Raw genomic sequence first — 22,653 nt, 5'->3', positions numbered from 1 at the left:
GAAGAAGGTGATAAATCCACTTTTCATGTAGAACCACACACACATTAGTATTGAAGATCCTTGATAATGAGACCTAATGACTGTTAATCTCTCAGCAGTGTGATGAAGACCCATCATGTCAACCTTCATCTTCCTCCCCAGCAGGGTGTGAATGAATGGATGTCCCACACTGTTGTGTGGACCCACTCTCCATCTAAACATCTGAATGTGATCTGCTTTGTTCTCATGAAAAACTAAACACAACTTACACTTCCTCAGACCCGGCTCCAACCAGCACACTCCAGCATGGTCCAGCCTGGGGGTGGAGGAGAGACACAGTCACACCAGCACATCCTCCATCTAATAAACCTCCACCCAGTATCAGTCCTGTCCTCTGTTACAGAAGAACCAGTCTGATCCAGCATCAGAGTAGGAGGAGACATCCTTGTAGAAGACATGATGAGTGAGTGTCATCCAGCCGGTCCATACCTGAGAGAGTCCAGTCTCCAGTGTGGATCCTCCAGTCCAGCAGAGAGCAGCTTCCCTCCTGAGTCTCCTGGCTGGTTGTAGCTCAGGTCCAGCTCTCTCAGATGGGACGGGTTGGAGCTCAGAGCTGAGAGCAGAGAAGAAACACCTTCCTCTGAGACCAGACAGCCCGACAACCTGAACACACACACACACACACACACACACACACACACACACACACACACACACACACAAACATGATGCAATGATGGATTGCATTTATACAGCACTTTATCTGGACAGCCAAAGCACTTCACATTGAAGGGGGAAACTCACCTCAACCACCACCAATGTGTAGCACCACCTGGGTGGTGCACGGCAGCCATTTTGCACCACAACGCTCACCACACATCAGCTTGTGTGTGGTGTTCCCCACCTGGCTCTCTCCATCTCTCCCTCTCAACCAAGATTTGGCGCGGTCTCAATCGCGTCGCCCGACAGGAAGTTGGATAAAGGGATGTTGCCAAGCAACAACTACAACACTACACCCTTGTGGTGGGACTCACCACAGCCCCACCACACCATATTACCACGACACTCTACACTCACCATACAATAGTCATTTGATTTGGCTTTTTCTCCCTTTTTCTCCCCAGTTGCACTTGGCTAATTACCCCACTCTCCCGAGCTGTCCCGGTCTCTGCTCCACCCCCTCTGCTGATCCGGGAGGGCTGCAGACTACCACATGCCTCCTCCCATACACGTGAAGTCACCAGCCGCTTCTTTTCACCTGACAGTGAGGAGTTTCACCAGGGGGGCGTAGCACGTGGGAGGATCACGCTATTCCCCCCCGTTCCCCCTCCCCCCTCAACAGGCGGCCCGACCGACCAGAGGGGGCGCTAGTGCAGCGACCAGGACACATACCCCATACCCCATACCCACATCCGGCTTCCCACCCGCAGAAACGGCCAATTGTGTCTGTAGGGAAGCCCGACCAAGCCGGAGATAACTCGGGGATTCGAACCGGCGATCCCCGTGTTGGCAGGTAACGGAATAGACCGCTACGCCACCAAGACACCCCTGCATTTTGATTTTAAACACGTTGCGATACGCTGAGTATTGGAATACATATTTTGTGACATAGTGCGGTTTTGTGTGTGTGTGACCCAACCACACTTGTGTGTGTGTGTGTGTGTGTGTGTGTGTGTGTGTGTGTGTGTGTGTGTGTGTGTGTGTGATTGTGTGAGTGTGTGTGTGTGTGCCAGCGGCACAGGGCGTGTGTGATGCGTCAGTGCAGTAATACTGGGGTAGTAGTGCTTGTAGTTAGTGCATGCTACATGCTGCTTCTGCTTGCTACTCTCTGCTCTCAGCTACTGCCGCCGGCTAGCCCTCTTTGCGGGGGTGAAAAGAGGAGCCGAGTGCGTAAGTCTCCCCTGCCGGTACATAGCCTCTCTACCGCCAAGACTCCTGCAGTGCCTCCTCGTGGCCACACACGGTAACTGGGTACCTTGTGGTCCTTGGCTAAACTGTAGGGGATCTCGGAGCTACAGTGGTCCCCAGAGCCCTAATGCGCAGGCCCATGTGAAGAGGATACACCCTGGCATTGACCAACCACTGTCCCACTGCCTTGTGGGTAAGTCTAGGACGACAAAGGCTAGAGGAGCACACCCTGAGAGAAAAGCAACGTGCATGGCGGCGCACGATAGGCGGTCCTCTGACAGACTGGAGCTCCGGCAGCCTCCTGCAGCTGTAGAAGAGTGCTGGTTGTCTTGGGCCCCCCTTGCCATCGGATCCCACCCGCAGTGACAAAGTGCAGCTGGGACATGCGCACCCCCAGCAGCACTGTAAATAATCTCTTTGAGCAGGTATCCAGCTCTGCCTCGGTGAGACCAGCAACCGGAATATGGATCAAAGTCTGTCGGCGATGGGGTGTCTGGTGACGGGAGCAGGTATGAACGCACTGGAAGCTCCTAATCAGACCCCTGCACGCCAGCGGCACGGGGATATTCATGGTCGCCAGCAGCTGGGTTTGAGTGGCAGCTGCTCCCGGCAGACCCCTGTGTGTCTGAGCAGCCCTATTTAGGAGCCACACTGCTCACCCCAACCGGGGAGGGGCCTAGAAAAGGTGGCCTAAACATTGCCCACTCAAAACATCCTGGATAGGCTACCGCACCTGTCGGGACATTCCACTCTGCGGTCGAGATAAAAAAAAGAAAATAATTCCCTTTAAACTGGCAACATGGAACATAAGAACTCTGCTGGACGTTAATGCCGAAAGACCTCAGCGAAGGACTGCACTCATTGCAGCGGAACTCAACCGCTACAATATTGACATTGCTGCACTCAGCCAAACCAGGTTCCTGGGTGAAGAAACTGCTCTGTCTCCCCCCTGAAGTCGATGGTACCACCCTCATAAAGGACCAGAAACTCATCGCAAAAAGATGGGCCGAACATTTTGAGACTCTTTTGAACTAGCCCTCCCCAACAGATCCCTCGATCTTGGATGAACTACATGTCCGCCCCACCATCCAAGACCTTGACCTTCCACCAACCTTTGAAGAGGTTCATTTTGCAGTTAGGTCGCTGAAAAATAACAAAACCCCTGGCCCTGACAGTATCCCTGCAGAGATTTTTAAACAGGGAGGCTACCTCTGCACCCGTGCACTTCTCCTGTTCATCTCACACGTATGGAAGAATGAAACTGTCCCTCAGCAGTGGAGGGATGCTAACATCATCTCCATATATAAAGGCAAAGGAGACAAGTCCCTCTGTGACAACAGCTGTGGCATTTCACTACTGGCTGTTGCTGGAAAAGTCCTGGCCAAACTCATGCTACACAGGCTGGTAAAACACATCTCAGAGGAGCTGTTGCCTGAGTCACAGTGTGGGTTCAGGAGGAATGGGAGTACTGTGCACATGGTGTTCACAGCACGGCAACTCCAGGAGAAGTGTAGGGAGCAACATCAGAACCTCTTCATAGCCTTCATCGACCTGTCAAAGGCTTTCGACACAGTCAACAGGGACATCCTATGGAACATCCTCCTGAAGTTTGTCTGTCCACGAAAGTTTGTCAACATCCTTCAAAGATTTCATGTGGGGATGATGGCACGTGTGACCATTGGAGGCCAGGAATCCGAGCCCTTCAGGGTGTGCACAGGGGTACATCAGGGGTGCATCCTTGCTCTAGTTCTCTTCAACATATTCCTCCTGTGTGTGATATTGCTGCTCCATAAGGAAATCAGGAAGGACAGTGGGGTTACTGTGGACTTCAGACTAGATGGAAACCTATTTAACATCCGTAGCCTCCAAGCGGTCACAAAAATTACATCTGAGCACATCATCGAGTTACAGTACGCAGATGACTGTGCAGTTGTGGCCCACACATCCGAGGCACTACAAGCTACCCTTGCAGCTGCTGCAAGGGCGTATGGTAGGCTGGGGCTCTCTATAAATGTGGCAAAGACTGAAGTAGTATGCCAGTGGGCATCTACTCCTCCATCTCATTCACCAACCTTCACCATCTCCGACAAACCACTTGCAACAGTGGAATCCTTCAAATACCTGGGCAGCTTCCTCTGACGACTGCAGCATCGACAGGGAGATGCAAAACCGGATTAAACAAGCGACATCCTCTTTTGGCAGACTTAGGAGAAGGGTCTTTCAAAACAAAGACCTCAACCTCCACACCAAAATATCTGTCTACTTGGCAGTTGTCATCACGACTCTCCTCTACAGCTGTGAGGCGTGGACCCTGTACAGCCACCACCTCAGGATGCTTGAGGGCTTCCACATCAGATGCCTACAACGCATCCTGAGGATAACCTGGCGTGACTGAGTGCCCCGTACTGAAATACTCCGCAAGACCAACTGCATCAGCATGGAGGCTACCGTCACCCAGCACCAACTTCGCTGGCTCGGTCACGTCATCAGGATGCCAAAGGAGCGCTTACCGTGTAAAGTGCTGTATGGCCAGCTACATCTTGGCCACCGCTTGGCAAGGGGCCAGAAAAACGGTACAAAGACCAGCTGAAGACCATCATAAAAAAGTGCGGCCTGAACCTGAGCCAGCTGGAAGACACTGCCGCCCAATGCTCCATCTGGCAGCAGCTCTGTCAACAAGGGGGGGCAAAAACTCGAGAAGGACCGTGGTGATCGACGGACCAGGAGACGTCTGAAGAGACATGAAGCCAGTACCACACCTACACCCCCGTCAGTGGTTTCACCTGTTCTGTCTGTGGCAGACATTGTGGATCGTGGATTGGGCTTTACAGCCATAAGAAGACTCACAAGTGAGAGAGACAGGATTGTCATCATCGGACACGACGGACAACCTAAAGCAAGCAAAGCAAGCGTGTTTGTGTGTGATTTTATGTTTGTGTTTGTGTGTGTGTGTGTGTTTGTGTGTGTGTGTGTTTGTGTGTATGTGTGTTTGTGTGTGTGTGTGTTTGTGTGTATGTGTGGGGGGGTGTACGTGTTATGATGTGGATCCCTCTGGAGACTGGGGTGACATCCATGGAGACACCTGTGAGTGTGATGAGAGGAGCTGTCTCGTCACGTACGACCGACACGCCGACCACTTCTGTTCAGGTCCGCCGGCTTCCACAAACCCCCCATGCATAGACCAGGAGGACTACCGGTGGGCTAGCTGGAGGCGACTCTACTGTACTATTTTTATAGGGGCTTCTGAACTGAAAGAGGAAATACCACTTAGAGTTTTTATTCATTTACATGTTTAGCAACTCCCACCAAACGTTTGTCAGCTGGACTCTGACCTTTCATGGCGGATGTTGTAAGGGCTGGAAAACAGACTGAATCTCCAGCCTCAGTGAGCTGCTGTCTACTACACATCAGCTGTGTCCCAAGTCACTCCCTTTTCACTCCCTAGTCCGCTATGTCCACCCTCTGCCATGTTGTTTGCATTTCTGAATTTTAACTGGACATTTTATTCACTATTTAGCGCCTTCAGAAATTCCCACAATAGGCCTCCGGGAAGCGGTCTATTCTGTTGCCTACCAACACGAGGACCTCCAAGAGCGTGCCAAATCCTGGATGAGATGGAGCGATGGAGAGAGCCAGGTTGGGAATGTTGCCAGGACACCAGGGACCCCCTACTCTTTGCTATAAGTGCCATGTGATCTTTAACAACCACAGTGAGTCAGGACCTCGGTTTAACGTCTCATCCGAAGGACGGCGTCTCCTACAGCACAGTGTCCCCTCACTGCACTGGGGCATTAGCTTCTTTTTTTTGTCTCTCTTGTCATCAGCTGCTTCTCCAGGGTTGGGTCGCGGGGGCAGCAAGCTAAGTAGGGCACTCCTCACATCCCTCTCCCCAGCAACGCCCTCCAGCTCCTCTTGGGTGATCCTTAGGCATTCCCAGGCCAGACTGAACATGTAGTCTCTCCAGGAAGTTCTGGGTCTACCCCGGGGTCTCCTCCCAGTTGGACGTGACCGGAAAACCTCCAAAGGAAGGCTCACAGGAAGCATCCTAATCAGGTCCCGAACCACCTCAACTGGCTCCTTTCGACTCCAAGGAGCAGTGGCTTTTGTTGTTGTTGTTTTTATTAGGACCAGAAGAAAGACTGCTCCCTACTGGCCCACCAACACCAAATCCAGCAGCAACTCATTTTCCCATGAGGTCTCCCATCCAAGTACTAGCCAAGCCCACACCTGCTTAGCTTGTGTCGTTCGGCAGGGCCAGGGTACATGTTGGTATGGCTGCCGGCAAACCAACCCAATGTGAGTTAACTGGTACCACCACGGTGGTCAACAACTTCCTGTGTCAACTCAGGTCACATGATCAGACTAGGGTACATGATGGCGTGCAAACTGTTCATTGTTCTTCTTTACAGCAGCTGCAACCCTAGTTGTATGACGAGATATTGGACACAAATCAGGACTAAATATAAAACATGATCCAAAGTGGTCAGTAGTCCCTGTCCTTATTCTTTCAGTGGTGTGAATGTGTGCTACTGTACAACACATTAACAACTTATATGATTTGCAGCAAACTCAATAAAAATAACAACAACCAAGTCAACTAACAATGACAGCAGAGCATCCATCTCTGCCAGAAGATCCTCCAGTGAAGAAGTTGTCCATCTCTTATAATGAGGGGTGGTCTAACATGGTGGGCGTCCAGAAAGGTGTGTGTTGTGGCCCTGCTGCTGGCAGCTCCCAGCAGACCTCTCTGGCAGCAGATAGTCTATGTAAATGAGAGTTTATGCTTCACAGCTGTGATGTCAGTACCCTCCAAGCGCCCAATGCGGGTAGAGTTTTCATTTGGCGTGTAAGTTTCAGAAGCCACCAGACACTTTGGCGGGTCACTGTTTCTCCAATGAAATATCAGCACTGATGATTCAGCGCAAGTAAGGTCAGTAGTAAAACATCACTCTCGGCGGCTCAAACAGCGCACGAAGGAACCACCCTGTCAGACGGTGGCAGCTTGCGTACTACAGTGGCTTGTGTACTACAGTAGGTAGTACTAACGCTAGCAGCAACGTTATGTGGCGACACAGAGCCAGCGTAAGCCCACCCGGCCCCACAAAACGAACACATTACGAGCCACCTGATGGGCTCAAACAAGAGAAGAGGACATGTAGTCCTAACTGGAGACTGAGAAGAAGACCGGAGTAGAAAGGAGCTGGCTGTGCTACGATATGACAACAGTGTCCAGGACTCGCACCATCTGTCAGACGTGCGCGAAGGGCAAAGCCCGCAACAACACGTGTTGTCGGTAATAAAACTATGAAACTGGAAGCGACTGTAGGACCAGGACACATCCAGGGTCCACACTGTTACGTCTGCACACATCGACAGTGCTGCATTTGATTTGGCGCTCTTCTATTGCGCTGGGATCGATTGGTGAGGCCTGCGGGCTCTGGGTTGTTTGATCGGGTCTGCCTGTGACGCGGTGTCAGTCTGAATAAACAATGCAACGCAGAGGTTGTGTCGAGCGACAGCGCTGTGTCCTGACGTGATTTCTAAACACAATATTGGTGACGAGGATGGCTGATATCTCTCTCCCACCACCTGCCCCCTTCCTGGCATTACCTGGCGAGCCTCCGGTACCATGGACTCGCTGGCTACATAGTTTCGAAAATTACATCATCGCCTCAGGGCTCGACGACGTGAGCCAGGCTAGGAAGACGGCTCTGTTGCTACACTGCTTGGGAGCAGAGGGTCATCGTGTGCTCGGGACTCTGGGGAACTTCACAAACTTTGACAAAGCTGTGGGACTTCTGAACACCCATTTCGTCGATTTATATTCCGTCAGTGACACTAACTGCCTGGTGAGTCTGTGCAGCAGTATGTAGCTAATTTGCGAAGGCTAGCTAGCTCATGCAAGTTTGGTGCGCTTCAGGACGAGATGGTTCGCGACCAGCTAATCGAACACACCAACAACGCAAAGGTGCGTGAGACTCTCCTGCTGGAAAAAGACGATCTGCTGCTGTCCAGAGCAATTACCATCGCACTACAAGTTGAGAGAGCAGCTGAGTGTGCTGCTATGCTAAATACACAGCAAGTGGCCACCTCCAGTCAAGCTGCCAACGACTTCTCCCTCTACTCACGGCTGCCCCCCGGGACGCAACCCAGCCAGAGCGAGGCGGGCGCCGACTCCACTAGGACGTCCTGCAACTGCAACGACAGCGTTCTCGACCCCGCCCTCAACAGTCCTGTGGTAACTGTGGATCTCGGTCTCATGCTTCAAGGGCTCAGAACTGCCCTGCCCGTGCCCGGACATGCCGTAGCTGCGGTAAGCAAAATCACTTTGCCAACGTCTGTCGATCTTCCCCGGCTGGGTCAGAGGGCCACACCCCCCAGTCTTCAACCGCCATCATTCACAAGGTGAGCTCTGGGCCGGTGTGATTCAAATCATGCACAGTCAACATTAATGATGTGTGCATCCCCCTGCTGTTGGACACCGGTGCAAGTGTGTCTCTCCTGAATGTTGATACCTACAGTCAATTTTTCAGTTCACTGCCACTGTCCGCACCGTCAGCTGTCCTCTGTGGGTATGGTGACTCCAAAATCGATCTGGTTGGCTCTCTCCAAGTGACTGTCCGCTATGGAACCAAGCTGGTGCCCAATGCAGTTTTTCATGTGGAACGCCGTGGGGCCAACTTGATGGGCCTGGACCTGTTCTTCGCTCTGGGGTTCTCCCTCTTAGACACAAGGGGGGCAGCAATCCTGACTGTTGCCACGCCTTGGCAGCAGAAGTGGCCATCACTGTTTGTGGGGCTGGGCTGCCTCTCCGCCTTCACCCATCAACCTCTCCTCAACCCTGCTCTGAAACCTGTCATCCAACCACTGCGCCGCATCCCGTTGGCTCTCCATGATGGGGTCTCTGCCGAGCTGCAACAACTGCTGGAAGCTGGCATCATTGAATCAGTGGACGCAACACCCTGGGTCTCAAACCTCGTGGTGGCTAAGAAGAAGTCGGGGGGCCTGCGTGTCTGCGTCGATCTACGTGCAGTAAATAAGGCAGTGGTCCCTGATAAGTATCCACTGCCCACCTCAGAAGAACTCACTGCTCAGTTCTATGGCTCTGAGGTGTTCTCCAAGCTCGACCTCAGACAGGGGTGCTTACAGGTGCCCCTCCACCCCAGCACACGAAACCTCACAGCCTTTGTGACACATGCAGGAGTGTTTCGCTACACCAGGATGCCTTTCGGTCTCAGCTCCTCCCCTAGCTGCTTCCAGAAAACCATGGTCTCCGTGCTGGCTGGCATACTGGGCGTGGCCATTTATCTGGATGATATAGTGGTACACGGGCCCACCAGTGAAATCCACGACAAGTGCCTCAACATGGTCTTCGCAGCCCTGTCCAAGCACAAGCTAACTCTCAATGCTGAGAAATGTGTCCTGTCTGTGCCAGCCATCGAGTTTGTGGGGTTCCGGCTGCAGCGCAGCAGCTGACAGCACGGACAACGTGATGAAGACAGCAACACGACAAGGCCGGCCTTCTACCAAAAGTCCAGGGAATAACAAAAGGGAAGAAACAGCGAGCGTCACGTGTTACAGGTGCGGAAGAAAAGGACACAAAGCGAAGGGCTGCAAAGCAAACGTGTGGTGCAATTACTGCAAGAGGGACAACCACGCCGAGTCCATGTGCAGAAGAAAAGGACAAGACGATGCCAGAAAAGTGTTCGACGAGGATGAGGAGGTCGACGACCAGGACCATGTCTTTAAAACAAAGCATCGCAAAGAGGAGAGAAACGACATCCCACAACGGAAGCCCCCGAACAAGGTGAAGATGAAAGGCATCATGGTGGACGGTGGCGCAACGTCGCACATTATTAACGACATAAAGAAGTTAATCAGCTTCGACAGCTCATTCAAGCCGGGCAGTCATTCGGGCGAGTTAGCTGATGGAACAAAATGCAAACATGGCATGAGATATTGGGTCATTGTAATCATGACGATGTGCAAAAATTGCAAAGTGTGGTAAAAGGTATGGAGATAAAGGGTGGTACTGCAGGGCCAAAACAGGTGTGTGAAGTGTGCATAAAAGGAAAATTTGTGCAGACAAGAAATTGGGAACCTGACACTAGAGCTAAAAAGCCATTAGAATTGGTTCATACTGACCTAACAGGCCCAATGCAAACACCAAGCACTGAAGGATTTAAATATGCCCAATCTTTTACTGATGATTATTCTGGTACAATGATGGTGTACTTTCTGAAGTCAAAATGTGACACTGTACAAGCTACAGAACGGTTTCTGGCTGATATAGCACCTTACGGTGAAATTAAATGTATTCGGTCAGACAATGGTACTGAATTTACCATTAAGGAATTCAGAGGGTTAATGACCAAAAATAAGAGCAGGCACGAAACATCCGCGCCGTACTCCCCTCACCAGAACGGCACAGCGGAGCGAGGGTGGAGAACCCTAGGTGATATGAGCAGATGCCTACTTATTGAAAGTGGTTTGCCAAATTACTTATGGAATTATGCTATGCAGACGGCAGTATACATAAGAAACAGGTGTTACAATAGGAGAACTAACAAAACGCCATATGAAATGTTCACAGGAAAAGCACCAAATGTATCAAAGTTACAAAAGTTTGGATCTGTGTGTTTTCCATATAAACAGGAAAAGGGAAAATTTGAGTCCCGATGTGAACAGGGAATTTTCATCGGTTACAACAAAAATAGTCCAGCCTACCTGGTCTATTACCCTGAAATGGTAAAGGTCCAAAAACACACACTAGTGAAGTTCTCAAAAAAGGCAGATAGAGAGAAGGGAACTCAGACATCAGAGTCACACAGGAGTTGACTACAGTGTGCTGGTACCAGTAGGGGTACCAGAGGTTACAACTGGTGACCGCGATGTCAATGATGAAAAGGTTGTAAATGAAAATGTAACTGATATGAATTGTGGTGGTACTGAATCGTTACCTGAACAGACTGTTGATGAAACTGTAAACAAAAGGTACCCACCTAGAGACAGGAGGAAACCTGCTTATTTCCAGGAATTGGAAATGGAGGACTCTGAGGAAAGTTTGAACATTTGCATTGACTCTTGTTACAGAGTGGTATGCGATACCCCTCAGTCCTACCAGGATGCCATTGCATCCACAAAATCCAAACAATGGAAAAACGCAGTGAGGGAGGAAATGAAATCACTTGAGGCAAATGAAACGTACAGCCTCACAGCATTGCCCCCTGGTAAAAGTGCAGTGGGGGGAAAATAGGTTTTTGCTTTGAAATGGGACATTGATGGATCTGAAAAATACAAAGCGAGGTACGTAGCTAAAGGCTACAGTCAAAAAGAAGGGACTGATTATGATGAAACATTCTCACCAACTGTTGATATGTCCAGTGTAAGGGTCATTATGCAGAAGGCGGCACAAGAAAGTTTAATTTTGCACCAAATGGATGTAAAAACAGCGTATTTACACGCGCCGATTGATTGTGAATTGTATATAGAGCAGCCGGAAGGGTTTGTGAAAAAGTCGACCTCAGGTGACACTTGTATGCAAACTTAACAAGTCACTTTATGGTCTTAAGCAATCTGGTAGAAACTGGAATGCACTATTACATGCTTGTCTACGTGACAATGGTTTCAAACAAAATCCCGCAGATCACTGTGTGTATTCAAAAGTGAGCCAAAATGAAAAAGTGATTTTACTGATCTGGGTTGATGACCTCATTATAGCAGCTAGCAACGAGGCCATATTGCAAAACTTGAAGAAAATGCTCACAAAGAGGTTTGAAATGAAGGATCTGGGTAAATTAAAGCATTTCTTAGGCATAGAGTTCACCCAGACAGAAGGGCAAGTCAAAATGTCTCAAATGAGATATGCCAAAAAATTTTTGGAGAGGTTTGGAATGCAGGAGTGTAGAGTCAGAGAAACTCCTTGCGAACCAAAACTTGAATTTTCAGAAAATTCTGAAAAGATGCAAAATCCAAAAGAATACAGAGAAGCAGTGGGTAGTTTGCTTTACTATCCACGTGCACCAGGCCTGGCTTGAGCTATGTTGTCAGGAGCCTATCTAGACATTTCGCAGAACCTACTGAAAAACATTGGAAAACTGTAAGACATGTTTTCAGATATCTTAAAGGTACAACCATTCAGGAACTGACCTTTAAAAGGGATGACAAAAATAGTCTAAGACTAAGAGTGTTCACTGATGCTGACTGGGCATCAGATGCCTCTGACAGATGCAGCACTACAGGGTTTTGTGTCAGTCTAAGTGAGGGAAGTGGTTTAATTTCACGGAAAACCAGAAAACAACAAACAGTAGCTCTGTCCACTTGCGAAGCGGAATAGACTATGTCTCTAGCAGCTGCAATGCAGGAGTGCCTTTATTTGGAGCAGTTACTAGAGAACCTGGACAACTACAAATATGGTCAGAGCAAAATCTACGAAGACAACCAGGGCACTATAGCAATCGCTAAAAACCCAGTACATCGACAAAGGTGTAAACATATCGATATTAAATACCATGTCATTAGAGAAACTGTGAACAGTGGTAGAGTGATTTTGGGGTACTGCCCCACAGAGGTGATGGTGGCAGATCTGATGACTAAACCAGCAACCAAGCTGAAACTGAGAAAGTTTAGTCAGGACATATTTGGCACTTAGAGTGCGGTTAGTGGACGAAGCACAGAGTTTTTGTTTACATTGTTAAGGTAAAGAAGGGACCTTATTTTTGTTTATTTCCAGGTGAACCCCAGTAAGCCAAATTTGAGTGGGGGTGTTAACATGTATAAAAACTGTGTACTCTGTGGTGCGAATTTCCCTTACAGGTGTTTTGTATATTGTAGTGTTTGTACCTTATGAGCCACCGTAGGTTCAGCGGTGATGTAATCACGCAGTCTGGCGTGTGCACTTGTACAGTGTGTGCATGAGATTAAAAACATGCGCGGAGGTCACATCTAATGTGAGCTCTGTATAAAAGTGAATGCAAATGCATTGAGAAGAAAGAAAATAAATTCACCATCGTTGTTGAAAACAAGTCTGTTTATTTGTTAGAACGCAAAGTATAATCCGCTGAAGAACAACACCTCAACATACTGTATTGACTACTCATCAGTTAAATATTTAGCATCTTTCATAAGTTTTTGTCAGCATGTTTTTTTAAAAACGTCCTTGTGTTGTGTTCTACAAACAAAGGGGAGAATGGTTGACTTAACGTTACAGTTTTCACAGTTGTAACTTCATAAAATACAACAAATGTGTACAAACCAAACCTGTCCACATACAACCAGGATGTCCATCGGTGTTCTCGTTACCTTAATTTTGCCAACAAATCCCGCCTTGAAGTACGACCAAGCGTCAATACTTTTTTTATACCTTCAGGCTTTTTCCCTGGCATAGAACTCAAGTACATATAAATATCAGGAAACTCGATTTGTGGCCAGATGTTAGTGTCCATGGATCACTGGTTATTTGGTAAACTGTACGGGTCACTGTCAAGTCCAACTTCCTATAATCTTGCGTTATAATCCCGGTTTCACTGTTTCCCCTACCAGAAGCAGCCATGCTTCAGGATGTTTTGCCACTCACTGCGACTGAGGGGGCGTGCCCTAGTGGGAACGTGACGTCAATGCATACCCTCTATAGGGAAGAAGGCGAGACCGCTTTCGGACTTGTGCAAGTATTATTTATCTTCATTAACGTTCAGGACTCTTTGCAGAATAGAGCCAACGTAAGCTGCGTTAACGTTATGCTAGCGTTGACATTATGGATCTAGCTATGAAGCTAACTTGTATGATGCTAACTATGGAGCTAGCTATGAAGCTAACCTAGTTTACATAAGATATGTGTAGACTCCTTTACATTATGAAGTAGGCTAACTTCATGCTTTGTTTTTTGCAGTTTGGATGTGTGGTATACTGACTACCTGTTCATATTGTGGCGAATTCTACTAGAGTGTTTCTGCTCCGGGTTCATTCGCATATTACCCACAATGCAACTGAGGTGTCGATGTTTTGGTTATGTTGTGGGATATTGAACATGTTAAAAACGGACATATCTGTTTCAGATAGCGGTGATGTGGTGGAAGGTAATGGGGACGTTATGAGAGAAGTTGTATTAGACAACATGCTATTTCCCACCATGAGGGTAAAGAGTTGGCAAATAGATAGGCTCGCTTCGGTGGCCAAGAAAAGGGAGTGAGCTAAGACCCATACAAACTTGTGTCTGTTTGGACTTGCTTGATTTGCGGTCATTAAAGCTTACTTGTTAACTCCGAAAGGTTGGCTAAGAAGTCCATTATTTAACCACGTCACATTGGTGTCAGAAGTGGGATGGACTTCTTTAGACAGCAAACGTTGGCTGAAGGGCGTAACCGAAAGTCGTCCGTTGAGCGTATGGAAATTGCTACTCTCGAAAAGGAGATCAGAGGTCTGCTCTGTCTGCCAGATGGGAGTAGCGCAGTGCGGCCTTAGGAAGGGGGAGACCCGTGCCCACCCCTGAGTGCGGTAGACGCGCTGGGTAATGTCCGAGGGGTGGAGTCCCAAGGAAATGGAAAATTTCTTCTCTTTCAGAGCGAGTCCAATGAGGAGTCCCCACCGCGCCCCGATGAAAAACAGACAGCGCTTCAAGCCATGGGGAAGCCACGAGAAGCAAGTTGGACAAGACCCATGGAGAGAGAGCCACCAGCGGCAGCCATCAGGAGCAAGTTGGGCACGACTGGGGAGTATGTCACCAGGGGGAAACATCAGCAGCAAGCTGGACACGATCTACAGAGAGGGAACTTCAACCCAAGTTGCTCACTGCCCCATTTGCCACTACTGGAGAGTGGAACACACCTTGCAGATAGGGTTGCAGTACAAGACTCACCAACTGTACCGACCCCTGGCCAAGCCCAAACACTCCCTCGGTGAAGTTGAGGCGCTACGACGGGAGCTCCAGCTGGGAAGGATTCCTTGCTCAGTTCAACCTGATTGCTAGGGTGATGAGATGGACAGAAAATCAACAAGTAGTCAACCTAGCAGCAGCCCTGGAGGGACAAGCAAGGCAGGCACTCCTAGACCTGGCGGCTGGAGAGACATCACTGGGGGCGCTAACCACTGCCCTGGGTCGCCGGTTTGGCAACACCCAATCGCTGATTAGCCTCCGGGATCAACTTCATTCAAGACAGACAAGGCCAGGAGAAGTTGGGTAACCTAGTGGCTGACATTCTACGCCTGGTGAGCCGTGCGTATCCTGATATACCCCAATGTGCCATCCAATGCCTGGCCCTGGATTCCTTCCTACGGGCTTTACAGCCACCTCACCTCAGGCAACAGGTGCGGCTGGCAAAGCCACTCACCATTGAAGAGGCGCTGCATAGGGCAGAGGAGGTGGAGGCCATTATGGCGTAAAAACGAGTGGCCCCAACACTGCACCATCATGTGCGGGCACTGCAGCAAAGTGAAGAGGGGCCACGCACATCCATCCAGGCAACATGACGAGCAGAGACATTTCTGTGCTGGGGCTGTGGGAAACCAGGGCACCAAAGAAGGCAGTGTCAGAAGACAAACAGACGCTTTTACCAATGAGTACGGAGGCCTGTCACCCAAGTAGCCACCTCTTCTGAACCGGGAAACGACCAAGGGTTGGCCCGGAGGGGGACTGGCCGGCCCACACAACCTCCCCCCGGAGAAATAATCCCAGAGTCGTTGGACGGATTGGCGCTGGCTTCAGCCTCCATGTCTCCTGTCAGCTGAATGGCAATACCTGCATTGCCCTGGTCGACACTGGATCCACCATCAGCTTGGTGAGACCAGGGGTCCTAGGAGAAGAAGTACAGTGGATACCGACAGAAGTAAAGATGGAGACAGTTACAGGTCAGTGTGCTAGAATGGAGGGGAGAAGTAAACTGACCCTTACGATGGGAGAAATGGAGGTACAGCAAGACTTTTGGCTAGCAGACATATGAGAGAGCTGTATCTTTGGACTGGATGCCTTGAGAGCCATTGGAGCGATGGTACGGGTGGCCGGTCCACAGCTGGAGGTGGGCAACCAAATGCTGAATGCCATTACCGTATGCAGCAATCCAGGGGGCAATAAAGGTGGACCACGAATCTTGTGCTTGGCTTCAGGGCCATGGGAAGGTGCATCGCCAGAAACGGCCTCTGCACTGTAAGAACTGGCCCAAAAGTGCATGGAGGGTTTGAGCCAAGAAGAGGGGGAGCAGGTACGGAACCTGCTGATAGAGAACAGACACCTCTTCACTTCGAGTAATCTGGAGTGTGGCCGCACCAATCTTGTACAGCACCAAATTGACACTGGTAATGCGGACCCAGTCCGCCAGAGAGCTCGCCATCTCCCTCTGATGAAATTTCAAGAGGCAGAAGCAAAGATCCAGGAGATGGCAGCTGAAGGGATCATTGAACCCTCCGATAGCCCATGGGCATCCCCTGCCGTGCTGGTTACCAAGAAGGATGATTCCCTCCGATTTTGTGTGGACTATCGGCGACTAAACAACCTGACCCGGAAAGACTTGTACCCACTCCCCCGCATCGACGAAGCTCTGGACTCTGTGGCGGGTTCCCAATGGTTCAGCTCCCTGGATTTACAAAGTGGGTACTGGCAGGTAGAGATGGCCCAATCCCGAGCAAAGACTGCCTTCACCATTGGCCGAGGACTCTGGCAGTTCACAGTCATGCCATTTGGCTTATGTAATTGCCCGGCCACAATTGAACGCCTCATGCAGCGTCTCCTTGGCCCCATCCCTCGCTCTGCCTGCGTGGTGTACCTGGATGACCTCCTGGTGCATGCAGCTACGTTTACTGAGGCCCTCTCCAACCTCCGACTGGTGCTCGAACGCATCAAGGCAGCCAACCTACGACTCAATCCGAGAAAATGCAATCCACTGCAGCGGGAGACAAGGTTCCTTGGACATGTGGTTGGGCCCGGAGGTGTGTCCACAGACAATGACAAGGTCACTGCAGTCAGGGATTGGCCAACGCCCACCTCAGGAAAGGAGGTGAGGAGTTTTCTGGGACTGGCATCATATTACCGTCGGTTCGTGCATGCCTTTGCAGACAAAGCCCGTCTGCTCCACCAGCTCACCGAGAAGGGACGACAGTTCCACTGGACAGAACCATGTGAGAGCTCCTTTCAGATACTCCGGAAAGCATTGACCCAAGCACCAGTGCTAGCTCTCCCAGACAGGCAGCGGCCATTCATACTTGACACTGACGCCAGTGATGTAGGTGTGGGAGCAGTCTTGTCGCAGCCCAGTGGGGAAGGGGAAAGAGTGGTGACCTATTACAGTAGAGCCTTGAGTAAGGAAGAAAGGAACTACTGTGTGACTCGGAGAGAACTCCTGGCAGTAGTACAGGCCATAAGGCATTTTAAGCCTTACCTGTATGGAAAGGACTTCCTACTGAGGATGGACCATGCATCGCTCCGCTGGCTGCTTAGCTTCAAAGAACCAGCAGGGCAGGTAGCCAGATGGATAGAGGCCTTGCAGGGATTTACCTTCACCACGGAGCACCGAAGAGACAGCCGACATAACAATGCTGATGCTCTCTCCAGACGCCCCTGTTCGGATCAGGCCTGCCGCCATTGTAGCCGGTTGGAGACTCGAGAACAGCAACGGGTGAATCGGGTTACAGTGTGGACAATTGTGGTCCCAAGTGCGCCACTGGAGGAGATGTCACCAACCAAGATAGGGGAACTTCAATGTCGGGATAGCCACCTGGGACCCGTGATACATTGGCTAGCATATAAAGAGGTCCCAAGTAGAGCGATGGCAGGTCCCCACTCCCCCACCACCAAGGCGTTGCTGGGACAGTGGAATTCACTCATGCTTCATGAGGGCTGCCTCTATCGCATGTGGGAAGAGCCAAGGAGGGGAGGCAGTACCTGACAACTAGTTGTTCCCCACGCACTACATCAACAAGTGTTAAGCACAGCACATGGCTCCCCTGGAGTGGGACACTTCGGCATTACCAAAACTCTGTGGCGGCTGCAGGAAATATTCTACTGGGGGAGGTGCCGGCGAGACGTGGAGCGATTCTGCCGTAACGGCAACTCCTGCAATGCAAAGAAGGGGCCAGCTGGGCAATCCCATGCCCCCCTGTAGCAATACAGGGTGGGGGCGCCCATGGAAAGAATTGGGGTGGATGTGGTTGGGCCATTCCCCATGACAGAAGATGGTAAGCGTTACATTCTCACAGTGATGGATTATTTTACCAAGTGGCCCGAGGCCTATGCCATCCCTGACCAATCTACAGCCACGGTGGTAGACTGCCTCATTGAGGGGATGTTCATCCGGTTTGGGGTGCCAGAGGAGTTGCACAGTGACCAGGGGCGCAATTTTGAATCCCAGGTGTTTGGGGAGATCTGTCGGCACCTTGGGGTATGGAAGACCAGGACCACTCCCCTACACACTCAAAGTGATGGCCTGGTTGAGTGGTTCAATCGGACCTCGGTCACACAACTAGCCATGCTCACGGCGAGACATCAGCAGGATTGGGACTGCCATCTGCCCCTGGTACTCATGGCAAACCGGTCGGCCATTCAGGAGTCCACGGGGTGCACCCCAGCTGCACTAATGTTCAGTCGGGAGCTACGGACGCCTGTGGATCTGGTCTTTGGCAAGCCGCCAAACCCACCGGTACGAGGGCCGCCAGGCCAGGACTATATAGACGCACTATAGGACCGGATGGAAGCTATTCATCAGCTGGCTCGAGAGAATATGGCCTCTGCAGGGGAAAGGCAGAAGAGAGCCTATGATGTACATTGTCACCGCAAAAAGTACCAGCAGGGGGACAACGTATGGGTGTATAACCCACGGCGAAAGAAGGGACGGTCCTCAAAGCTGGACAGCAACTGGGAGGGGCCCTGCCTCATCCTGAAGAGGATCTCAGAGGTTACCTATAGAGTGAAGCTCCACAGCCGCCCTCGGATAGTCATCCTTCACCAAGATCGCCTCGCACCTTACTTAAGCCGGGACAGCGACCCGGCTGGGACTGAAAGTGCAGTGAGAGGAGGTGGGGTGCCAGACTCCTCCTCCTCTGTAGAACAGGCTACCGGGGTCCAGGGAGGGGGTAAGGACACTGCTGGATCAGAGCCAACCTCCCTGGATGTCAGCAAAGAGCTACCATTAGAGCACCTTGTTTTGGGCCAGGGAGGGGGCATGGACACTGGGTTTACAGAGCTACCCTCCATGGCCACGAATGGAAACAGCGGTGACGTTGAAGGTGGGGGCTCAGACCCAGCGGATGCAGAGCCGCCCCCGTCATCTATCAGCAGCCCGGGATGGGAGAGGTGCTCGGCAGAAGAAACCCTCATGGTGGATGGACCCATCCACATGGGATTTGGGTTAGGCCAACGGGACGTTGGTCTTTCAAGGAAGGGGGCAGTGTGGCGAATTCTACTAGAGTGTTTCTTTCTACCCATAATGCAACTGAGGTGTCGATGTTTTGGTTATGTTGTGGGATATTGAACATGTTAAAAACGGACATATCTGTTTCAGATAGCGGTGATGTGGTGGAAGGTAATGGGGACGTTATCAGAGAAGTTGTATTAGACAACATGCTATTTCCCACCATGAGGGTAAAGAGTTGGCAAATAGATAGGGTCGCTTCGGTGGCCAAAAAAAGGGAGGGAGCTAAGACCCATACAAACTTGTGTCTGTTTTGACTTGCTTGACTTGTGGTCATTAAAAGCTTACTTGTTAACTCCGAAAGGTTGACTAAGAAGTCTATTATTTAACCATGTCACATTATTATACTTACCTGCAGTACCACCCCACACCCTAAGGAGGTACAGTTGACCCCTAGGGTTATCAAGTTAATGAGTTGAGATATACACAGATTAAGTAGTGATAACTGAGATGACAACATGTGAATCTGTACGCTGTTCCGTGAGACTGATTAAATCGGTAAACCCGAATCCGGTGAAACTACATCTTTTCATAAAGAACACGTTATCACATATTGGCGACGAGGATACTGGATGGTTGGGGAAAGTGCCTGATTGAAGACGGATGCGACTGGATGAGTTCAGGTGGCAGACGGTAGGAAGACGTGCTAAGTACGGAGAACTAGCCAGGGCTAAATTGGACCGGAGGATTAACGAGCAGAAACGTAAAGATGAATGCAATGATAGGTACCTTGTCGGCATTTGATGCAAAGGAGCAGACATGGGAAGAGTACTACGAGATTCTCGATCAGTTTTTTGAGGCAAATGAAAGTGATGACAGAGAGAAGCAGAGAGCTATCCTCATCAGTGTGGTGGGACCAGCCACATACAAGCTCATAAGAAACCTGGTGAGTCCAGCAAAGCCTAGCTCGAAAACATACAATGAGATACCAACCCTAATGAGAGAGCACTTCAACCCTAAACCGAGTGAGATCAATTTGATTCCCGTTTCCGTCAGCCTAACGAGACCGTCAATGCGTATGTAGCAGAGCTGAGACGATTAGCTCATGATTGTAACTTTGGAACTACACTGGAAAAGATGTTAAGAGACCGTCTAGTGTGTGGTATTAATGATGATCGGATTTAAAGACGTTTACTATCTGAAACAGACCTCACGTTTGAGAGGGCATTCAAGATTGCCGTAGCTGCAGAGGCCGCTAATAAAAATGCACAAGACCCGCAAGCAAAGCCACTGTTAGCATGTCACAGTATGAAAATGGAGGGAAAAGAGAGAAAGGGAGGAGATTGGAAAACGAGAGAGAAGGAATGCTACCGATGTCATGGAAAGCAACACAGTGCAGCGGAGTGAAAGTTTAAAGAAGCAAAGTGTCACTCTTGTGGAAAAGTTGGGCATTTTGCCAAGGCTTGTAGAAACAGAGAAGATGCACCATGCCCCACTGAGATATCACACAGAGCAGAGCGACGCGCGCGTCCACATCGATCACACAATGTAGGCTGTGAGTGTGGGAGGCAGGATAGTGATAGTTCGGAACAAGAAGAAGAGGCATTTACATTAGCTTACCTGAAAACAGAAACGTCCATACAGTGAATAAAGCCATTTGAAGTAAATGTGGAAGTGAATAAGAAGAAAGTAAATTTTCAAATTGACACAGGGGGTAGTGTGACCATCACGAATGAAATGAAGTTTAATGAGATGTGGGAAGAAAAACAACGCCCGTCAATAAAACAAACCAAACTCTCGCTCAAATCATACACAGGAGAGACAAATTAAAGTAGTAGGAGTGGCTGAAGTGGAAGTAAACTACGCGTGACAGGGGAAGACGTTGTCCTTAGTGGTGGTGAAAGGTACTGGACCTAGCTTGTTAGGAAGAGGATGGCTAGAGGCCCTGAAGCTGAAGTGGGATGAGATAAAGCATATGAGGACACAGACACAGAGATTACTGGAAGTGCTCATGAAGCATGAGGATGTTTTCAAGCAAGAACTTGGCATGTTAAAAGGCATGAAAGCCACAATTCATGTGTCTGCTGAAGCCCGTCCCAAGTTTTACAGGCCCCGCTCAGTTCCATATGCCATGAGGGCGAAAGTAGAAGAAGAGATAGAGAGACTACTGAAGGAGGGCATTATAGCACCTGTTAAGTATGCTGAGTGGGCGGCGCCCATTGTACCTGTCCTGAAGCGGGATGGTTCAGTCAGGATATGTGGCGATTACAAATTAACAGTAAACGGTGCCTCTTCTCTAGAGCAATACCCTATTCCCCGCGTTGAAGACCTGTTCAATACACTAGCAGGAGGGAAACAGTTCTTCAAGCTCGATTTAAGCCACGCCTATCAACAGATCGTCATGGACGACGAGTCCAAGAAATACCTAACAATAAACACACACAGAGGCCTGTTCACCTACAATAGGCTTGCGTTCGGAGTATTGTCAGCACCTGCGATTTTTCAGAGAACGATGGAAAGTCTGTTACAAGGCCTGCCTAGGGTAGCTGTTTATTTAGACGACATATTGTTGATGGGGAGAGATGAATCCGAACACCTGAGCACGTTGGACAAGGTGCTCAGGTGACTCAAATAAGCCGTTCTGCGACTTCACAGATGCAAGTGTGCATTCTTACAGGCCGAAGTGGAATACTTAGGTCACAGGATCAATGCTGATGGTCTGCACCCAGTACAGAGTAAGGTGAGAGCCATTGAGGAGGACCCACCACCAACCACAGTGACTGAGCTTAAGGTGTACCTAGGCCTGTTAAATTACTATAACAAATTTCTCCCCAATCTTGCCACACGTTTAGCTCCATTACACCAGCTGTTAAGGAAAGACGCTCCATGGGCCTGGAAAAAGGAACAGGAGGACGCTTTCCGTGTGTCCAAACAGCTGCTGAAATCAGCCAAAGTCCTGGGTCACTACACAGCAGACAAGGACTTGGTGCTGGCATGCGTCACCTCAGCATACGGAGTCGGCGGCGTGCTGTCACATGTCATGGGAGATGGAAGTGAAGGAGGAGGAGCTGGTCTATCTTTGCTACTGAAATGAAGGGAAAATCGAATCAACATTTGTGGGCATCCAGACGGTGGAGAAGGCGGATGCAGCAAATGTCACAATAGCCATCAACAGCATGATGGAGAAGGTGTCCTCAGATTGGGACAGAAAGCTGGTTGCCGTGGCCCCGGATGGGGCAGCGGTAATGACAGGAGCCCAGAGTGGTGTCGTCAGTCGCCTTAAGCAGGACCAGTGTCGGTACTTGATCTACTCACCCTACCGGATGTGCGACTACAGATGACATCACTACTTCACGCATTATGATCGGGTAGGGGCTAGTTTAGTTTAGGAACAGCGGGAAAAAGTAGATTGACGTTAGACGCTGCTCGGGCC

The 22,653-nt window shown here is 50.0% G+C and overlaps 1 protein-coding gene across 1 annotated transcript in view; it reads right to left on the bottom strand.

Annotated features, from left to right (window-relative positions):
• LOC130126417 (NLR family CARD domain-containing protein 3-like) overlaps positions 1–22,653 on the bottom strand; it is a 52,412-nt gene that overhangs the window by 13,466 nt on the left and 16,293 nt on the right. The window contains exons 13-14 of the mRNA XM_056295924.1: positions 469–642; positions 249–295 (exon numbers count right to left, since the gene is read on the bottom strand). Of these exons, the coding sequence (XP_056151899.1) occupies positions 249–295; positions 469–642 (221 nt within the window). The remainder of the gene's footprint in view (positions 1–248; positions 296–468; positions 643–22,653) is intronic.

The sequence above is a fragment of the Lampris incognitus genome, chromosome 16, assembly GCF_029633865.1.
Source record: "Lampris incognitus isolate fLamInc1 chromosome 16, fLamInc1.hap2, whole genome shotgun sequence".
Taxonomy (NCBI): domain Eukaryota; kingdom Metazoa; phylum Chordata; class Actinopteri; order Lampriformes; family Lampridae; genus Lampris; species Lampris incognitus.
The sequence above is the reverse complement of the archived record's forward strand: the minus strand, read 5'-3'. Positions and strand labels throughout refer to the sequence as shown.